Raw genomic sequence first — 20,212 nt, forward strand, 5'->3', positions numbered from 1 at the left:
GCAACCCACTCAGGATACGATGTAGGCTTCTTACTCAGACCAGTAAGGTCCGAGGGGCTGCTTCTTTGGAGGGAAGCAAGGGACAGTCTGGAGCAACCAGACCAGCGGTGTAGTTTCACAGACTCGTCGCCAAGATGGCCACTAGCCAACGGGCAAGTGACCGGGCAGATGCGTCGAGCAGGAAAATACAAAAGGCCCTACGCAGAACTCGTGGAGTGTGCAGGGCTGATCTTTGGTGCAGATGCTGCTTGGGGCTGGGGCTTCTCAATCCCAAATGCACAGCTTCGCGGAGGCCTCGGGGGCTGCACAGTTAGCAGGTCGCAGACGGTCCCACGTCTCTCGTCGCCTCCACGGGTCTCCGCTTTGCAGGGACTGTGGATCGGGCTGTTGGCTGTCGGGGAATCCGGTTCTTGTCAGGCTCTGGGCTCGAGCTCCGGCGGGAGGCGGCGGCAAAGCAAGTCGTTGATCGCTGGATGGTGCCTGCTTGTGCAGGGTGGTCACTCCTTGACCACAAGGGAGATTCTTCAGTCGTCTTCTTCCAAAGTAGAGTGATGAAGGTCCAGAGTTTCGTTTCAAAGTTTCAGTCAGGATAATCTAAAGTCTTGGGACTCAGCTCCTACCTATATACCAAACTTAAAGGGTGGATTACCTGCTAGGTCCCTCCTATGGGTGGGACCAGGGAAGGGGGTGGTTACACCCCTTTCCCTTTGTCCAGTTTCGCGCCAGAGCTGGGGCTGGAGTGCCCCAGCACCGGTTTGAACTGGACTATGCATGGGATACCTTGTGTGCCCCAGGCAGTGTCTCATTCCTTTCAGCCCTCCCTGTCCCAATACACAAAATCCTGTCTGGGGTGGTGCTAGCACCTCCCAAGGCAGGAAACTTATTGTCCAAGCCTCCCTCGCTGGAAGGACTCCCAGCAGCAGGAGGTCAGACTTGTGTCTTTGGCAGCAGCATCTATTTTGTGATGCTGAGGCTCTGGTTAACTTTAACCAGGAATAGTAGGAACAACATGTATTCTCCCTCTAGAAGGGTGGAATGCTACCCCCGTCGCCAGGACTGGTGAGGGGGTAGTATTCCAAATGGTATGACACCTTACTCGACATGTTCGACATGTTTTGATAAAGCCAAACCAGAGTTAGCATCTGACCGCGAGGTTCATAATGCACTTAAGAGTATATGGTATGGCAATATCCTAGAACAGCTATAAGGACATGGTTCCGAAAGCTGCAGACAGGCTCAGCTCATGCTAGAGCACCATCTCACATAAAACCAAGCACTCTGCCTCCAGGATTGTTAAGGCCTGCCATAGGAGTGACTTATAGGTGTATATGTGTCTAGATATAAGGTTAGATATAGGTATACTATGTCTAAAGCAAAGGGTGATTACGCCACCTTGCCCCAGCTGAGTGATCAGCCAGTTGTGTCAATTTGGGTGGCCAGCCAGGGGTGGCATAATACATGCTGCAGCCCCTGGTAGGCCTTGGATGCACCTATGCCCTGGGTTCCTATAGTACACTGTACAGGGGCTCATAAGGTGACCGAGTATCCAATTGGAGATGTACCTAGGGTACATGGAGTCCATTTTAAAGAGAGAGCAAAGAGCCTTGGACCCTGATTAGCAGGACCCCAGGCCAACTAAGTCAAAAACCAGCTAAACACTAGGCAAAAAATCTGGGGTAACCATAGTCAGGTATCCACCTTCCTACACTCAGACTCTCGTGAGGCAGCTTATCCATCTACAAGGATATGTCTGGAATATAATTATTTTATTATGATAAAAAGAGGTAGTCTGTCTACCCTTTCTTCAAATATTAGTCATTTTTTGTAAACGGAGTTGCGGATGAGTCATTCCACTGCAGGTGCGTTTTGTGGATACTAACTCGAACCAGTATCCACACCAACCTCCCTTTATCTAAAGCTTGATGAAGTTGTGTCCCAGCTGTGAAGATATTCTTGCATACGCTCTCCTGCCCACAGTTAGGAAGTGTATTAGTAGCTGCCTGATAGAGTTATAGTTTTGGGGATTGTTTTGAGGGATCCATTGGAGCTGTAGCGACTGAACTTTTAAACCTTTCTACGATCAGTAGCCACTTTGTTGATATTGTAGGAATGTCCTGTAAGTCTAATTGCCTCACTTCCGTATTTGAGTATATTGGAAGGGTCTCTGTGTAAAATAATTATTTATGACATGTCCTTATAGCAGAGAGAAAACCATGCGTACTGTTAGTCTGAACCTACGTCCAAAACAGCTAGCTGTCATCCTCTTGTTGGACCCATCAGTAGTTGTAGCTTGCTCATGCTGTTTTGTTTGTTTTTACATTGACTGTCGCACCTCAGAAATGAACTGTGTCCTTGCAGCTCACTTCTCAAAGTACAACACTAGTCTTGCACTTAACATGTAACTTTCCTAATGACTAGTGATTGTTCAAGAGGATGAAACGGGAAGCACCACTGGGGATGCTGCGACCTTGCACTTGATATGTTAACCCAATTGAATGTAATTAAGAACTTTCCAAAATGGAGCTATTCAAATTGACCTTTAATTGAACGCAACAGTCTAAAGGTCTCGATCGAATATCAGTCACAGGTCTCTTCATTTTCTGATTGGGATTCACTTCCTGGCCATTATCGTGATGCATTCTCCTTCTACCAAGTGTTCTCAAATAAGCAAAAATGTTCTGACATAAGAGAAAAGCGACACATGGCTTTCTGTAATTCCTAAATAAATAATCCTGGGAGAGATCAACGTGTTTTTTTTGTTGTTGAGGATATTTATAAGAAGGACTTTCTTTAATTGCAGCTTGGCTCTTTTGTCTTCCAATATTTCTGCTATGCAGTTCAAACCCTTTACCGCTTCCCTTCTTTTAGCTCTCTTTGACAAGTCTTTCAATTACTTCTACAAACAACCATCTTGTACAGTTGATTCTTACTTTCTCCTGACAAATTAATATGCATTATCTGAATGAAATGTAATTTAATTGTGGAGGTAAAACCGCATAAGGCAGATACTAATATCATTGGGTGTGGTCTTTCCCGAGGTGCAGTATTGCTTCGCCATTCTAAATGATTTCGTTTGTAATGACGCTAGTGCTGTAATATTTCATGTTTTTCACACTGTGAAGTGCAACCTATAGAATCTTAACATTTTTTCACTTTACGCTCCCGTTTTGACCGGTAATACATTTTGTGATCCAGTTTCTGGCATAACTTCAATTCAGTTGCCAACAGACCTTTAGCAGGGCTCTAGCCTCTTTAATTCAGGCAGTGTGTACAAAAATACCTTAACCATCTACTAATTGGCCTTGCAGAGAGACCACAGAGTTTCAGCTGTCTGGTTACCCTCTCTCCCTTGCCTTCTGTAAACTGCAGGTTATTTTGAAGTCCTAAGATTGGCATTCCTCAAACTCCTGCTGTTAATCTCTCCTCAACTTCTTATTTACAATATCACATTTTAACCCGTTTGTTGCTTCAAACGTTCTGCGCCAGTACTGAACGTTCGAAGAAACTGGTGCAGCCGCGTCGGCCAACGGACGTGCGCAGCACTGGCAAGGTAGTGCTCGCGACGACCGTTGGCAGACGGCAGCACTAAAGGGGTTAAATGATTATTGCATGACAACGATATGCAAAATGTACTGTTTATTCTTATAACCTTTTTTTCTTTTTGGTTTGTAATCTCTACAGTGAGGTTAATACATTTGATTTACCCGTATTTGTAGCTTCAGAAGGTATTTAAATATCATTTGGTATTGGTTGATTCTGCAACTGGTATAGTAGCTCTTCTATTTCATTGTCTAACCTTGCGTTTTCTTTTGTAGGTTCAGTTGATAAACACTCAATTGAAGTTACCAACTGTTTCTCAGTTCCGCACAACGAATCAGAAGATGAGGTGAGTTTTTTTAGCCCTCTCCCAGTGTCTCCTTGTCTTGCATTTGTACTTCAAGTTCAGTATCTGCCATCGGTTGACAGGTGTACCACAGTATTGAGGTGAATATATGACTATCTGCAAGTCCTTTAGCATTCTTGAGTAACATACTCTTCTGCAGTCTTCAGCAAAATCGTTTAGTGTTGGCCCCTCTTATCAAATTTCTGTTCCGCCCTTTGTATGGAGCACAGCATTTTGTCCACACCTGGTATATGCTATACTTTCCCCATATAAATCATTCAGTGTGGGTGTCAGTGGTGTTCCCCATTCTGTTAATATTGTTCGTTTGGCAGTCAGCAATAAAATATTCACTAATAGTGCTTGATTTCCATACATTCCCCATTTTTACTCTGGCATTCAGCCCACTGTCATGCAAGCTGGCTCATTGGGATTTATAAGTCTTTGATTGTGTCTATAGCCTTTATTACCTACTCCCACTAGGGTCCAAATTCGGGGCATTCCCGCAGAATATGTATAATCACTCTCTCTAGACCGCATTTTGCTACAAAGGTTAGCAGCGTTGGTGTTGGTGGTATGTGGGCAGCTTGGGGTCCAGTGCCAGAGGTATAGGATGTTGATGGCTATTTCTCTCCTTTTAATTTTTGAATGCTCATGCGCCCCATACATGTTTTTGATTTTTATTCTTCTGTTGTTCTGAGGTGAATTCCACTTCCAAGTCTCTCTCCTGGCGGGATTGAGAGCCACTGTTATGCATAATGTGTCAGATTGGTAATGCCTGTATATTCTAGAAATTAGAAATGTGTTCTATATCACTCTCCAAGAGCTATTCGAATTTGGGGAGTGGGCATTTTGCTGCTTCTTTCTTTTTCACGACGTTGTATCTGATTTGTATGCATCTACGTTTCCCCCACTCTCCTAAACCACAGTCTGTTTTGATTTGTTAAAATTACTTTATTATTCAGTTTTTGAAGACATTCCAATATTTATGCACTGAGCATGTCTCCATTGTCTGAAGGACTCTCCGCAAAACACCCATTGAACTAAAAAACAATGCTACATGGTCGTCCTTTGATACTTACACGGAATAATCTATAGGCAAGATCCTCAGTACCCTGAAACCCTCCAATCACCTCTCGGACCCTCTACCTGCAAACGCGGTGAAGGACTTTATCCCATGGCTTCTCCCGCTCTGGACCAAAATCATTAACAGTTCACTTCAACAAGGATGCATCCCGGACTCCCTCAAAGTGGGACAAGTATCGCCCATACTAAAGAAACCCACAGCAGACCCTACGACCCAAATAACTATCGCCTTATCTCCAATATCCCTACCTTAGCCAAATTGTTAGAAAAATGTTTTCACCTCCTACTGACAAAACACATTGAGCACTTTAACCTCCTCAATTCACACCTATCAGGCTTCCGAGCAGGCCACAGCACAGAATCCGCTATGACACACATAATTGATGACTCACTTCAAATTCTTGATCAGAATGGTACTTGCCTCCTCATTCTACTCGACCTCTCATCAGCTTTCAACACGGTCAAACATGAGAACTTACTCAAGCTGTTGAATATCAGAATGGGTCTTTCTGGGACAGTACTCCAGTGGTTTACCTCTTTTCTTCATAACCGGACTCAGAAATTCAAGATTAACACTATGTCCACATCCGTTCCAGTAACACTAGGTGTCCCACAAGGATCCTCCATATCCCCAACTCTGTTCAATCTGGTCATGGAACCACTCACCGCACTGCTTCAAGCATCTAATGTGCAATTTCACATGTATTGTATTGTAATTGCATTTATATAGCGCTTACTACCCCTGATGAGGCGTCAACTCGCTTTTTCAGCGAGTAGCACGCTACTCTGGGACCCGTAGAGGATTAGTGTTGAATTAGTATAGTGAAACATGCAAGTACATTTTAAGTGGTGTATAAGTTAGTCAGTTATTTGGAATGATAGAAAAAGGATAGAGGAGTAAAAAAGGTTTGTATTTATATAGCGCTTGTTACCCCTGATGGGGTGTTGAAGCATGCTACTCCGGAAGCCCATAAAGGATTAGTAGTGAATTAGTATAGTGAAATATGAAAGTAATTTCAGTGATGGATATTGGTCAGTTATTTGGAGTCAGAAGGATAGCGGAGGGATAAAAGGTTTGCATTCATATAGCACTAGTTACCCCTGATGGATGTTGAAGTGCTTTTCTGGCGAGTAGCACGCCACTCCGGAACCCATAAAGGATTTGATTTGAAAATTAGTATAGTAAAATATGAAGTAATTTGAGTAGTGGATATGTTGTTCTGTTATTTGGGTAGCGAAGGGTAGGTGGTGGGATAGTGAAGGGAAAGAGGTTTGTATTTATATAGCGCTTGCTACCCCTGATGGGGTTTTGAAGCACAAGTAGCACGCTACTCTGGAACCCATCAGGATTAGTGTTGAATTAGTATGAGAGGTGTCAGATGATGCAAGGAGGGGTAGTGTAGGGGAGAGTCTAGAAAGGGTTATTTTGGGGATCATAGTAGTCGTATGGGATAAATGAGAGAGTGCATGTAGAGGATATATTGATACCCAACTCTACCTTAAACTACAATCACCTGAAGACATCAAACTACTCAACTCCACGCTTAAGAACACACAGACATGGCTTGCCGAGAACCATCTCAAACGTAATGCTCTAAAAACAGAATTCCTCCTAATAGCACCTCCCTCCAAAGTCCCCATCGCTCAGGATTGGCTTAAACATCTCACTGCATTCAACGTTCAACCTATCATCGTGGATTCAGCAAAAGCTTTAGGTATAACTCTCAACTGCAATCTCAATATGCAACATCATATCAACAATGCAACGAAGGGAGCTAACTTCCAAATCAATACCTTGAGGAAGCTGAAACCCTTCCTCCCATCTAACGACTTTAGGACTGCAGTCCAAGCCCTAGTTATCCCTCGGGTTGATTATGGAAGTGTCGCCCTCTGCGGCCTCCCCTTATCGACAACCGCACCCCTAAGAGCCTCTATTAATGCTGCAGCGAGACTCATCACTGGATCAGAAAAAAGCTCACACATCTCTCCTGACTTAAAATCCCTGAATTGGCTACCATACGAAGCCAGAATACACCTGAAAATCGCGTGCAATACACATAAGGCCTTATACAACAACTAGCAGCCCATCCCGCCCTTGTTTTGGGTGCTTTCAGGCTTCCCCCTACCCCCGCCTGCCCCGACATTGCCCAGCAGCCCGTGCCCCCTCCCGCCCTGTCCCCCGCCTGGCCCGACCCTCGCCTGGAGGTGTTAGTCCCCACCCCCCTCCTTCCCCGACCCCCACCTGCCCCGACACTGCCTTTAGTAACTCCCCATCCCCCGCCCGGCCCGACACCCGCCTGCTTACCTCATTCTCCGCTCCTGAGTTGACAGGTCCTCGCCGCACTGCTTCTCACCGCCTGTCTGCCGCCACTCCTCCCCCGCGCCATGTCCGCCTCTCCGCTGGTCTCCCACCGCCGCTGGCCTGTCCGCTGCTGCTCACGTGACCACTCCTCCCCGCGCCATGTCCGCCGAGCCTCTGACGCCGCTCCTCGACGTGAGCACGCACGTTGCGGCCTACTTTGGGGGTACTATTTTTTTTTTTGTTATTAATGTTTTTTAAATAAAGTTTTTTTTTTTTAAAGTTTATATAGCCTATAACCATCTACACACCCTGCCGATTTCTACGGTGTATCGGGTGTGTAGATTGGCGCAGTGGTTCCCACGTTTACTTGCCTCAAAGCCTGCAAGTTTCTACTTTATTATAGTAGTATAGATTCTCCCAGTTACATCGCTCAGAAATTGACAATTTCAGGGGGCTCAAGAGCCATAAGAAGCGCAGAAACTCTCCTTTTGAAACCACAAAGATTCCACTTGAAAAAAACATATATAAACGCTCCTTCTCAGGGATGGCACCCAGGATCTGGAATGCCCTGCCTCCAGAAACCAGACTTATCTCATCTACAGCAGCCTTCAAAAGTCAAATCGATCCTCTTGGCTAAATTCACATGAATATAAACTGAAGAAATCTTGTGACTCTTTATCTCTTCCTTGTATTACATTGTCTGGACTGACCTCCCATGCACATTTTGTTACCTGCACTGTTCTCTATCTGCACAAAATGCCTTGTTAAGTACTCTTTTGTCTTTATATTCCATATTTATGTAAAGCGCTCTGATTTCTGTAAGGATCTTGTTCGCTCTATATAAAACTTTGAAAATAAATAAAATAAAAAATCTCAGCTCAAAGCCTGGATTTTCGAGTAGTGTGTATGGTAAGACCCGTGGGCTCACGTATGATGTCTAAAATTTGTAGTGTAGCCCTTGTTATCCGGGACCTTGACAGAATTTGAGGACTATACTTGGGGCACATCTCAGAGTGGGTCTCCCACTGGTAAGTGGATTAATAAAATATCACTTTTTCTCTGTTTTGACTGTTCTAGAGGGTAGCGTAGGTGAGCTGCATAGGGGTAGGCTACAATAATTAAACAACAGGGGTGGTGATGGACAGAGTTTCTGAATTAAGCAGAATACTCTCACCCAGTCAAGAGATCAGGGCTTAATCCAACACCGTTTTTTAGCTCACTGCACCATCCCAGCTCAGAACCTGGCTATATGCAAATTAGTCTGTCCCTGGCCCAGTGCATCATGGGAACAGGGCAAACCAAACTACCAAGCCAATTCTTTCACTGGGAAGGAAACAACCTACCGGGGACCGGTTTCTGGCATTTCAGCCGTCTTCGGCCCGGCTTGCTTGAATCCTGATGGTGCAATGAGCTAGGGACTCACGTCTGAGTATACCCTTCACGCTTATGGTGGACAAAATAATTAAACAGGGGTGGTGATGGACAGAATTTCTGAATTAAGCAGAATACTCTCACCCAGTCAAGAGATCAGGGCTTAATCCAACACCGTTTTTTGAAAGGTGTTACCTCGAAACCGGTCCGGTCCTCGGATGCTTGATTCCGTTCTGGGAAGGACATGGCTTTTGTAGTTCGGACTGGACTGTTCCCATGGGGCACAGGGTCAGAGCTGATTTGCATATCGCCATTGTCTAACCCAGGGTGGTGTGGAGTGCAAAAAAACGATGGATTTGGGCTCAGATCTTTGGACTGGGGTGAGTGTATGACATTGATCCACATTCGGTCCATCACCTGTTGTGTTTGCATATGGGTAGGCTACAGCATGGACACTCACAAACATTTTCCAAGGGGCCATAAGTTTGTTCTGTGATGTGACCGAGGGCCGCACTGATGCCAGAGGGGTGGAGGTTGGGCAGGGGGAGTTGGTGTTAAGGTGTGCATAGGTGAAGTGAAGCATAATTGCATAATGTGAAACCAGAAAAACTGGGATTAATTGCAGTTTACCCACTTTATTAAATTGTGTGAGGTTATGCAATTTTTTTATTTCCTTTTCTCACCTTTTTCTTCATTATCACAAATAAGAGCACATAAAAATAAATGACTTACGGATGTGCATTGTACTAAACCTTCTCCTGTGTTTGATATAATAAACTATAATGTTGAGTGCACATAACTGATTTGTCTCTTTAGTTTACCATTGGCATTATTGTTAGGGTTTAGGAAAGAATGTTTACAAATTCACGTTTGAAAACCATCACTTTTAAAATAATACTTGTCAATACCCTGATATCCTATAAACTAAGATATAAAAAAGGTTTTGCAGGTTAATTAAATACACTGTTTATATTCTGAAGAAACAATCGTATTTTTGCACTTTTGCTGAACGATGTCTTTAAAAATAAAGATGTTCATAAAAAATAAATATGTTCTTAAAGTTGAGCAGTGCAGGACTCCCTAGTTACTTCCTTTCTTCAACACAAATTAACATTTAAATAAATGTTCTCTCGTTTATTTAGTATCTTTGTATTGCTAGTGCTGAGAAGAGTAAAGAGCAGCCCAGAGTTGCTGTTAAACAGGGGCCACATGTGGCCCCCGGGCCGTACTTTGAGTATCTGTGGGCTACAGGTATCCCTAGTCCTCCACTTCATTGTTCTATTTTTACTGCCATTTTTGCATCCCTCCGTCCCCCCTCCCACTGCCAAAAATGTTTGTCTGCTCTGTGTAATTGTCTGATAATCTGGTGGTCTGTTTTGATGGGCATTGTCTGAAATAAAAAAAGCACCTTGGGTAAGATTTTCAATTTGATGTAGGCGATTTGACCAATATAATGAGCAATTATGCCAACTTTGTATTTCTGTTTTGGTTTCTCTTGCTAGTGGTGGGAAATTAGCATTGTGTATGTTCTGTAACTTAGTCCATAGTTGAATTCTCAAATATTTTAGTCTAAAGGCAAAGGATGAATTGGGTTTAAGGCTCGTCCTGTTGCTCCTCAAGATGTTAGTCCCCAGGGACTCTCATTTAGTCTGAACTCTGATATCTTGCAGAACCAGTAGAGTTATTCCATGATTGGAGATAGTGATTGTTTCGGTTGTTTGATGGCCACAATATGTCTTCTGCGAATGTGGATAATTTGAATTAGTCCCTGCCAAACATCACACATTTTGTTTGCAGCTACATTTCATATTTGTTGTGCCAGTGACTTTAAATAGGAACATAAAAAGCAGGGTTGACAGTGAGCATCCCTGTGTCAACCCCTCTCCCCAAACCATCCTAGCTGGATGTTCCGTAGTCTGCCATTAAATTATAGATTTGATTAGCTATTATTTTGGAATAGATCATTGCATCTATATTTAAGAGCGAGAATGGTCGATGAGAGCTGCGCTGCTCCAAGTTCTTCACCTTTAAAAAAAAAAAAATGTTACTTTTTTTTTTTTTAAAGAAGTTTAAGATCCTCGCATCTATCATTGAGGGGTTCACTTTCCTCTGCAGTAATGCGGCTGTCAAGGCTTTCCGTTTTTGTTGGGTGTTAGTTTGCCTATATTTACATTTTCTATATATGTAATTATTTTTGACCAATGTACTGGTTTGGCTAGACTATAGGGTATGAGAAGTATTTAAAAATCTCCATGTATTTTTTTTCTTGTTATGGGACCACATGCACCAAGTGCACTTTTCCCATCCAGTGAGTTCCCTGTATGTCACTCTTTAGGGCACAGTTCTTTTAAACTGCGGGGCGCCCCCCCCCCACCCCTCCCCCCCTTTGGGGTCCGTACTGTATTCCCAGGGGGGTGCAACTGCGTCTTCAAAGGAGGACTTATAAATGAAAATGGCCTGGAAGCGGGGACGTTTATCTGACGCGTTCTCAGGATGTCTTCTTTTATATACAGAAGTTAAACTGCATAAAACATGTGCAACGGTAATCCTGAGTGTACCGGGGCATAGCCAGCGAGTAGGGTGACGGGGTTCAAGGCAAACACAATATACTGAGTAACTATGCAATTTTTATTTTTTTTTAAAACCAATTTTATTGGCCGAAGACACATATTTATGCACAGCTCTGAAATCCAGAGGCAACTGCCACCATATTTTCTCAATATCAACTTCAGCATTTTACATTAAAACCACAAAGGATCAACGGAGGAAATCAACTATTCCCCCCCCCCCCACACCCCCCACACCCCACCCCACTAGTCCCACCCCCGAGCGCCGCTGCTAGCTCGACTCGCTACCTGTAAATCATATACAGTACATGCTATGTACACAAAGTCACCGTACATAAGTTCGGAAAGTAAAGTCTGTCAAAGAGTTGAGAGGGCAGTGTCCTCTGGTGGCGGGTCCAGCTCCAAGCCCCGATAGTCCGCCCATCTTTTCCATATTTTAAAGTGCTTCTGGGGGCAGCCCCTCGCCACAAATACTGGGAGTTCAAGCCCCATACAAAAGTCTAACCCATTCTTCCAGGCCGCAAGGGGCGGAGCACGGGGCGCCTTCCATGCCCTCGCAATGTCCCTTTTCGCCAATGATAATCCTAGCAAAAGCAGGTATCGATTGCCCCCTACCCCAGCCATAACGTGAAGCAGGACTAGTTTAGGGTGCCTCTGGAGCTCCCAGGCCAGAACTTCCTCCAGGCATCTGATGACCCCACTCCAGAATCTCTGTAATGCCCCACATTCCCACACTGTATGCAGCAAGGTGCCCACCTCCATTCCGCAGCGCAAGCATTCTGGAGAATGCCCCATGCCCGCCCTCCATAGTTGCTGTCTTGTATAGCATGTACGGTGCAAGTATCTGAACTGGATGAGTCGCAGGCGCGTGGATATCGCCGCCCCCCTAGGACTCTCTAGGGCCTCTACCCAATCCTCCTCGTCTAACTCCCCAACATCCTGTTCCCATAGGGTCCTGAGTCTCGTCAGGTCGGAGGAGCTATGCCGCACTAGTGTTTGGTAGATGCGAGACACCTTCTTGTCGGGCAATTGCCTCATAAATAACTTGGCTTAGAGTGGGCTAAACTCAGGGAGTTGTTCCAGACCCGCCAGATACGGCGTGACGGAACTGGAGATATTTGAAGAACTGCGTACGGGGCATATCAAATTCCTTCTGCAATGTTTCAAAGGTCTTGAGGACACATCCAGACATAACATCTCCCAGGGAGGAAATGCCAATCGCATCCCATCCCATCCCGGAAGCCTACCAGGGTGGTTAGCTGAGGCAGCCTACCGTTATGCCACAGTGGGGTTTCCTGGGTGAGTGTGTTCCACCAGCCCAGTCGGCGCAGGGCTTGCCTCCATACCTGGAAAACCACTTGGGTGACTGGGGGAAGGGCCTTCCTAAGTGGAGCCGAATATAAGCGTGTGTGGAGGGATGCAGTTCCCATTAGGGCCCTTTCTACCGCATACGCCGGGTCCCTGCTGTCAGCGTACCACCAATCATTCAGTACCAGCAGGTGGGACGCCTGGTAATACGAAAGCAGGTCCGACGTAGCCAGACCCCCCTTATACGTGGATAGGAAACACGTTCGTAAGGCTACTCGCGCCACACCTCCCCCCCACAGGAATCCACTCAGCGCAGAATTAAGGTGCAGAAACCAACGAGGCGAAATCGCATGCGGATGGTGCTGCAGTTGATACAGCGGGCGCGGTAGTTCGGGCTGGACTGTTCCCATGAGGGACAGGGTCAAGGCTGATTTGCATATAGCCAGTGTCTAACCTAGGGTGGTGAGGAGTGCAAAAAAACGATGGATTTAGGCCCAGATCTTTGTACTGGGTTGAATGTAAAACCTTGTTCTGCATTCAGTCCATCAACTGTGTTTTTTGCAATTTTCACTCAGACGAGAGTCCCAAGCTCTCCACATCATTGGAGTCAAGCTATCCAGGCTGAAGAAGGCTGATAGCCAGAAACCGGTCCTTGGATGCTTGATTCCGGTCTAGGAAAGACATGGCTTGGTAGTTCGGGCTGGATTGTTCCCATGAGGCACAGGGTCAAGGCTGATTTGTATATAGCAAGTGTCTGACCTAGGGTGGTGTGGAGTGCAAAAAAACGATGGATTTAGGCCCAGATCTTTGTACTGGGGTGAATGTAAGACATTGTTCTGCATTCAGTCCATCAACTGTGTTTTTTGCAATCACCATCTTAAAGATGGCAGACCGTCCCGCTATAGACAGCAGCATCTTAGACCATATCTTCAGGTCCTCTCGCGTGCGGTCCCATACTGGGTTAAGGTTCCGTTCACGGGAGAGAGCCAGGTCTTCAGACAAGAACACTCCTAGGTATTTCACCCCTTCAGTGACGAGCCGAAGACCAGATGCCCAGTCCCCTACCACCTGCAGGCCTCCCAACATCCACAGCGTGGATTTGCTCGGGTTCATATAGAGGCCCGTCGTCTCGCCGAATATCTGTAGTATGCGTATCAGCCGCGGCCCAGAACGATCCAGGTCGGTGAGAAAGAACAACACGTCATCGGCGTATAGTGCAATCCTATCTGCATGACCCGCCGACCACTGGAACCCTTTAAGTTGGGCATCAATGCTCACCCACGCCGCAAGAGACTCCATAGCGAGCGCAAATAAGTACGGCGAGAGGGGACATCCCTGCCGCGTTCCACGTTGGATCGGAAACGAGCGAGACACCCCTCCACCCACCCGCACCGCTGCTGTTAGATCGGTGTACAGAAGACGTACATACGCCAGAAAGCGCGGGCCGAAGTTGAGGCGACCCAATAGGGCAAATAAATCTGTCCAACTCAGGGAGTCAAACGCCCTGCCCATGTCCGCCAGCAACATCGCTGCCCGCTCCCCCATGCGCCCCCAGGCAGATATCGCGACCTGGGCCCTTCTAATATTATGGCGGGTAGCCCGCTGCGGCATAAAGCCCGCCTGGTCAGGATGGACCAGGTCCGTAATGAATGGCTTAAGCCTATTGGCCAGTGCCTTGGCCAGTATCTTGGCCTCCATATTGAGAAGTGATATGGGGCGATATGACGCTCAGGGGGCCTCCTGGGTTTGCGGAAGACCACCACCTCTGCATGCCGCCAGTCCGGGGGGAAGAGTCCCGCATTCGCACGCATACTCCACCACCGGTCGAAAATGGGGACCCAATTGCGTCGGAAGAATTCGCTGGGAAACCCGTTCGGGCCAGGTGCCTTACCCGGATTCAACTCACCCAGCGCCGTCGCTAATTCATCAGTTGTCAAGGGTTGATCTAAAAGGTCACGTACCTCATCTGTGACAGCCTTTGGCGGAAGGTCATCAATGAAGCGCTGCACCACCTCGGCCTCCAGGCACTCCCGGGGTGCCTGTAATTCCTCAAAGTAGTCTGCGAAACTCTCAGCAAGCGCTGCCTGCTCCAGGAGGGGCGTGTCGCCAGGGCCCGTTATTCGGGGCAGCGGATGGGCGTGCATGACACCCTGACACAGGCGGTGCAACAGTTTACAGGACTTGTCACCCCATTGGTAGACCCGACTGTGTGTAGCTAGCCAGGCCTGCCTCGCTTCGTCTAGCATCGCGGCAGAGTATTGCTGTTGAGCCAGTGCCAGCTGCCGTCTGGCGGGTCTGCCACCATCCTCTCGACCTCTGCGCTCCAACGCCTCCAGCTCCGCCTCGCAACGCACCAGGTCCGCACGTTTCTCCCGACGAGCCGCCGCACACCATGAGATGTCCACCCCTCGTATCGTGGGCTTCAGGGCCTCCCAGAGGAGTGCTGGGGAGTCTACCGTTCCCACGTTGGCCGTCAAGAAGTGATCTATTTCCGTAGTTATATGTTAGCGATATGCGTCCTGCATCAGATGCCAGGCCGACATACGCCACCGGAATGGCTCTCTGGCCCGCCCTGTATCCAGTGTAAGGAGCACCGGCGAGTGGTCAGAGAGTGCCTGTGGCAGGATCTCTGCCGACTGCACTCTACCGGCCAGGATCCTTGGGACAAAAATATAATCTAGTCTAGAGAAGGAGTCTCGCAACGTAGAGAAACATGTGTAATCCCGTCTACTCCCGTGTTTATACCTCCAGGTGTCCACCCAGTCAAGACCCGTGACCAGCGCCTGCAATTTGGTGGCTGGACCCCCCTCCCCCTTGGAGTTTCGGACTGTCGCCGGGTTCCGCCATCTGTCCTAGTCTATCCATGACATCGTTCCAGTCCCCCTCCCCCCACAATGGATAGGGCTGTCTGCATATCTTCCCAGAGGGACATGAGCTTCTCCACTAATGACCACTGCAGCGGCGGCGGAGCATACACGCTGCCAAGGACAACAGACTCTTCTTCCAATCTCTCCTTGCACCAAGACATACCTGCCCTGTGTGTCCGACCATGTGCGTTTGTGGGTAAACAGAATTCTATGATGGACAAGGACTGCCACCCCCCCCTAGAACCCCTGGTGAACCCAGAATGGTATGTGTGCGTGTACCCAAAGCGCTGGAGGCACAAAGCATTCGTACCCAGCAAATGTGTTTCCTGTAGGAATATGATGTCCGTCCCGGTTCTCTTGGCATGTTTAAGGACCGCCCCCGTTTCACCTTATCCAGCATCCCTCGCACGTTCCAACTCCAGATTCGCATCTTGCCTAGGGCTAGCCGCCCTCCCTCTTCAGTATGAGACATTGGATCATCTCAACAGACAGAAATCCGGTAACTATACCCAGCATGCACATTTTAAAGCAAGCAGCGAGCAGCAATGTCAGCGCAAACAAATCCACCAACCTCCAACCCCAAACTCCCCCCCCCCCCTCCCCCCACCCTGCACCTCCCAAACGTGGAAGCACCTGTCGCGGTTGGCATAAGGCCTGCACCCTCCCTCTCACCGGACTGGGTGTGTCTCCCAGCCTAAGTAACGTTGCACCTGATCATCAACTCCAGATAGGAAGAAATTGCCGGGTCATGTTCCATGAGTCAAGGCACCTCCTCCTGCCGATCCCGCATGGGGGTGCCCTTACGGGAGGCCTGATCCAGAGCGCGAGCCTCGGCTCGAGCGCGATCTCCCGCGTCGCCGTCTCTGACTTCTCAGGCCTGTCCTGGCGAAACCACTCAATGAGGAATCCGATTCCCCGCCCTTCGCCGTGTTGACCCGGATCTTCACTCTCATCAGTCCACTGAAAAACCTCCTCAGGGGTGTCGTAGAATAATGTGCGGTTCATGTACGTGACCCTCAGCCTTGCTGGATAAAGCAATGCGTATTGTAGCTTGAGGCCCCGAAGCCGGGCCTTGGATGCGGTGAACGACTGGCGCTGTTGTTGTACCAGCCGTGTGTAGTCCGGGAAAATTAGGATATTAGCATTCTCGTGGGTCAGTGTACCCTTCAGTCGCGCCTGCCGCAGGATGGTGTCGCGGTCCGCATAATTCATGAACTTTGCTATAATGGGTCGCGGGCGTGCACGCTCCTCCGCATCTTCGACCCTCATGACTAGGCCCTTTTGCGTCTTCTCTAGGGCCATGACTCTTTTCTTCAAGGCAGACACATCGCCCTCAACCTCCGAGATGCACGTCTCCGCCCCCGTAATACGCTCTACTGCATTCCGCTGGTCTTGGCGGAGAAGCATGACATCGGACCCAACGGCCCCGATCTTTGCATCCAGAACATCTCTTGACTGTGTGATCGCCGCCAACAGTGCCGCATTGTCTGGCACCGGAGTCTGCGAGCCTCCCGGGCCAACCGCCTCCGTAAACTTGTCGATGGGCCCCTGTTTGCTCTGGCCGCCCCCGGCTCCACCACGTGTCATATTGAAAAGAGGTCTTGTGGGGATGTGCAAAGTGTCTGTAGGGCCTGGGACCCCGGATCAGTCTAATCAAAGGAGGGCAGGGAAGTCCGTGTCCACCAAGCGCTCACCCAGGACGGGGGCCTCCCTGTACAGCCGGCACCAACGCCAACTCCCAATGGTTATGGGCGATCCCCCAGACCAGGCTCCCAGGCCGGCAGAAGAATGCGGGCTCCCGCTCATTCGGCTGCGCTGTAAACTGCGTGGGCCGGGGCCCGAACCGACCCCGGGGCCCCAGAGCGCCAAGTGCCCCCGACTCACCACAGTATGGCTGATGCAATGCCCCGCAGTCACTCCGCTCCCTCTGCGCCACCCACCACAGGTCTCAGGCGGTCTGCGCGGGTCCAATGGGGCCGCGTTGTAGTCTTGGTGCCGATCTGCGTTGGGCCCACACACCTGCAGGGGCTCTCCACCAAATGTCGGCCACCTCTTCCAGCCGTCCTAGGGTCTCGACCTCCGCTCCGGGCGGGCGCCAACACCGACTCCCGAAGTATAAGGGGCAGCCCCCAGACTAGGCTCCCAGGCCGGCAGGAGAGTTCTTGCACCCGATGGCGCTGACACTGACCCCAGGGATCTCGCTCCGTTGGTGGCGCCGTACGTTGTGTGGGCCGGGGCCAGAACTGACCCCCGGGGCCCCAATTGCCCGGCTCCCTCGCCTCAACCCGGTATTGCTGGCCACTGCCCCGTAGTCCCTCAGGCTCTCCACGTGGGTCGACCCAGGCGGTGCAGTCGTCTGGGCTCAAGCACCGGCTCGATCTCAGCTGATCATGGCGGCCGCTTCTTCCGAACCCTTCCCCCCCCCCCCTCCTGGTCCCGGCCTTTGCGCCGGTCGGCAGACGTCCCAGCTCCGTCGTGCAGGAGGGGATACAGTCTTTTGCGGTGTATGGCTCCCAGGGGCTAAGTGACCACGCTTTCGCCCGCCGCCGCAGCCCACAGTCGCAGCCGGCCGGGTGCCTCCAAACTCGAGGCCCCGGCTCCTTAGGCCTCATGGTCGCCTCCGGGCCGCTCCTCACCTCCGGGCCGCGCCGCAGGCTCCGGCGTCGGTCTGTCACCGCTGTGCTCACCGGAGGCCGCCCCCCAGACCAGGGAAGAGATCTACTGCCAGTGGCGCCTTTATCGATGATCAGGGCCAGGATATGCAGCAGGATATCGGAAGGCTGGTCGGAGTTCACGCTCTACACGACCGCCATGCTCACCGGCCAAGCCAACTATGCAATTTTTTAACTTCAGATATTTGCATATAAAAAAAACAAAGAAAATGAAAAAAATCTTGGAACATATACTCTCTTACATTATAAACCTCAATTAGCTAAAGCAATCACTGCAGTTTTCTGTGTCCGATCAGAGAGTCGCTGAATTCGAATCCTGGTTTTCACAGGGGGGAATTGTAACTGGAGCACCACTCCTAAGGGATATTCGGCCTTGTATTTACGTAGATGGCTTTCAATACTTGCCAACCAGTGGTTACTGAGGTTTCTAACTATATCAACGTTGCAATGGCCATTAGAAAGCGTTATGAACAATAGCTAATAAATAGGAAGGTTTCAAAATTTATGAAATTTTATGCTTGATATTTTTTAATTTATGCGGTTTTATAAATATGTACATTTTAACCTGTAATGTCTGGTCTTTGCACCGAATAAAGTTAGTTTGACTTGAACTTGAGTATTTATATAGCTAAAAGTTCCGACCCTGTGGTAAAAAAACACTGTGACTCAATCACTTAAAGCAGATATTGGCTCCTCAGCAGCTTTTATAATTGTTGCTTAATCAGTTGCACAGGGCCCAGTATTATGAGTGGCCAACTAAAGCCAGGGTCACTGGAGTTGTGTCAGGGGAGGACCAAATCTTGTGGCAGGGTTGATTAAATTATGTGGTGTTCTACAGCACATTTTGTGATACATTAAATTTATTTTGTCATTTTTGCATTGGGTTACACTATCTGGGCATAGGTTTCACCTCATCAATACCGATTTTAATACCCAAATATAGAAAAAAGCAACAGAAAGGTGACTAGTCAAGCTTTCAGAAGGGCCTTTCACTGTGCGGAAACACACAATTATGACTGACTCTAAAAAAAGAGCATGGGGGTTAATTTTCCTTAGTAGCATAGGGATGAGAGCACCTTTGCTGCAAAAGGTGAGGGCAACACGGTGGAGCAAATTTTTTTAGGTCTCGCCTGAGCCAATGCGCTTGCGCATTGCTCCGGCGAGACTTATGTAGGGGCTTCGGGAAATGCTGCCAGAGGGCTTTGGAATGCGGATTATGGCCAGTGCATGTGCGCCGGGCGCGCGCTCACCATTTGCTCTCCTGCATCAGACTTGAAAGGAATGCCCTCCGCCCCCCCAGACCCCTCCAATCCCACGCAATGCAGAGAGCTTGTTGTTTTATTGCTCTTACTTGGTTTTTTCCATCCATTTCGCAGGGAAGCCGTGTTTTGTTCGGTGTTCTCTGCACCTTTCTCGTTTTTTTTTCTGGACGAAAGTGAAAGCCTACCGTGCTTGTTTACAGTAGCCTTGCTCCTCAAATGCTGCTGCTGTGTTGCTATCTCTCTAGGGACACTCAGCTTGAAAACACTCGACTTGCTAGCTGCAATGCTACATCCGCTATGCTTTGCCTCTAGACACGTTGATCCCTCGCAGACTGTGCTGACTCTGCCCCTCCTGATTCTGAAACTGACCAACACAGTCACCACGCAGTCTCTTCTCTCTGTCTTATGATGTCTGCCCTGCCACCATTTACTTTCAACCCTCCCTCACCCTCACTCACCCTCACTCACCCTCACTCACCCTCACTCACCCTCACTCACCCTCACTCACCCTCACACACCCTCACCCTCACACCCCTCTCACCCTCACCCTCACACCCCTCTCACCCTCACCCCATCACCCTCACACACCCCCTCACCCACCCCCTCACCCTCACACACACCCTCACTCTCACCCACCCCTCACTCACCCACCCCTCACTCACCCACCCCTCACTCACCCACCCCTCACTCACCCACCCCTCACTCTCACCCACCTTCACCCACCCACCCACTCACCCACCCACCCTCACCCACTCTCTCACCCACACTCACCCACACTCACTCTTTCACCCTCACACACCCTCACCCCCCTCACCCTCACACCCTCAGACCCCCACACCCCCTTACCCTCACACACACCCTCACACAACCTCTCACCCATCCCCTCACCCTCCAACA

At 48.9% G+C, this 20,212-nt stretch overlaps 1 protein-coding gene across 1 annotated transcript in view; it reads left to right on the forward strand.

The window, feature by feature from the left end:
* EIF3F (eukaryotic translation initiation factor 3 subunit F) overlaps window positions 1–20,212 on the forward strand; it is a 144,407-nt gene that overhangs the window by 23,983 nt on the left and 100,212 nt on the right. Inside the window, exon 2 of the mRNA XM_086945046.1 lies at window positions 3,816–3,886. Coding sequence (XP_086801172.1) covers window positions 3,816–3,886 — 71 coding nt within the window. The remainder of the gene's footprint in view (window positions 1–3,815; window positions 3,887–20,212) is intronic.

Source organism: Lissotriton vulgaris, chromosome 12 (genome assembly GCF_964263255.1).
Source record: "Lissotriton vulgaris chromosome 12, aLisVul1.2, whole genome shotgun sequence".
Classification (NCBI taxonomy): domain Eukaryota; kingdom Metazoa; phylum Chordata; class Amphibia; order Caudata; family Salamandridae; genus Lissotriton; species Lissotriton vulgaris.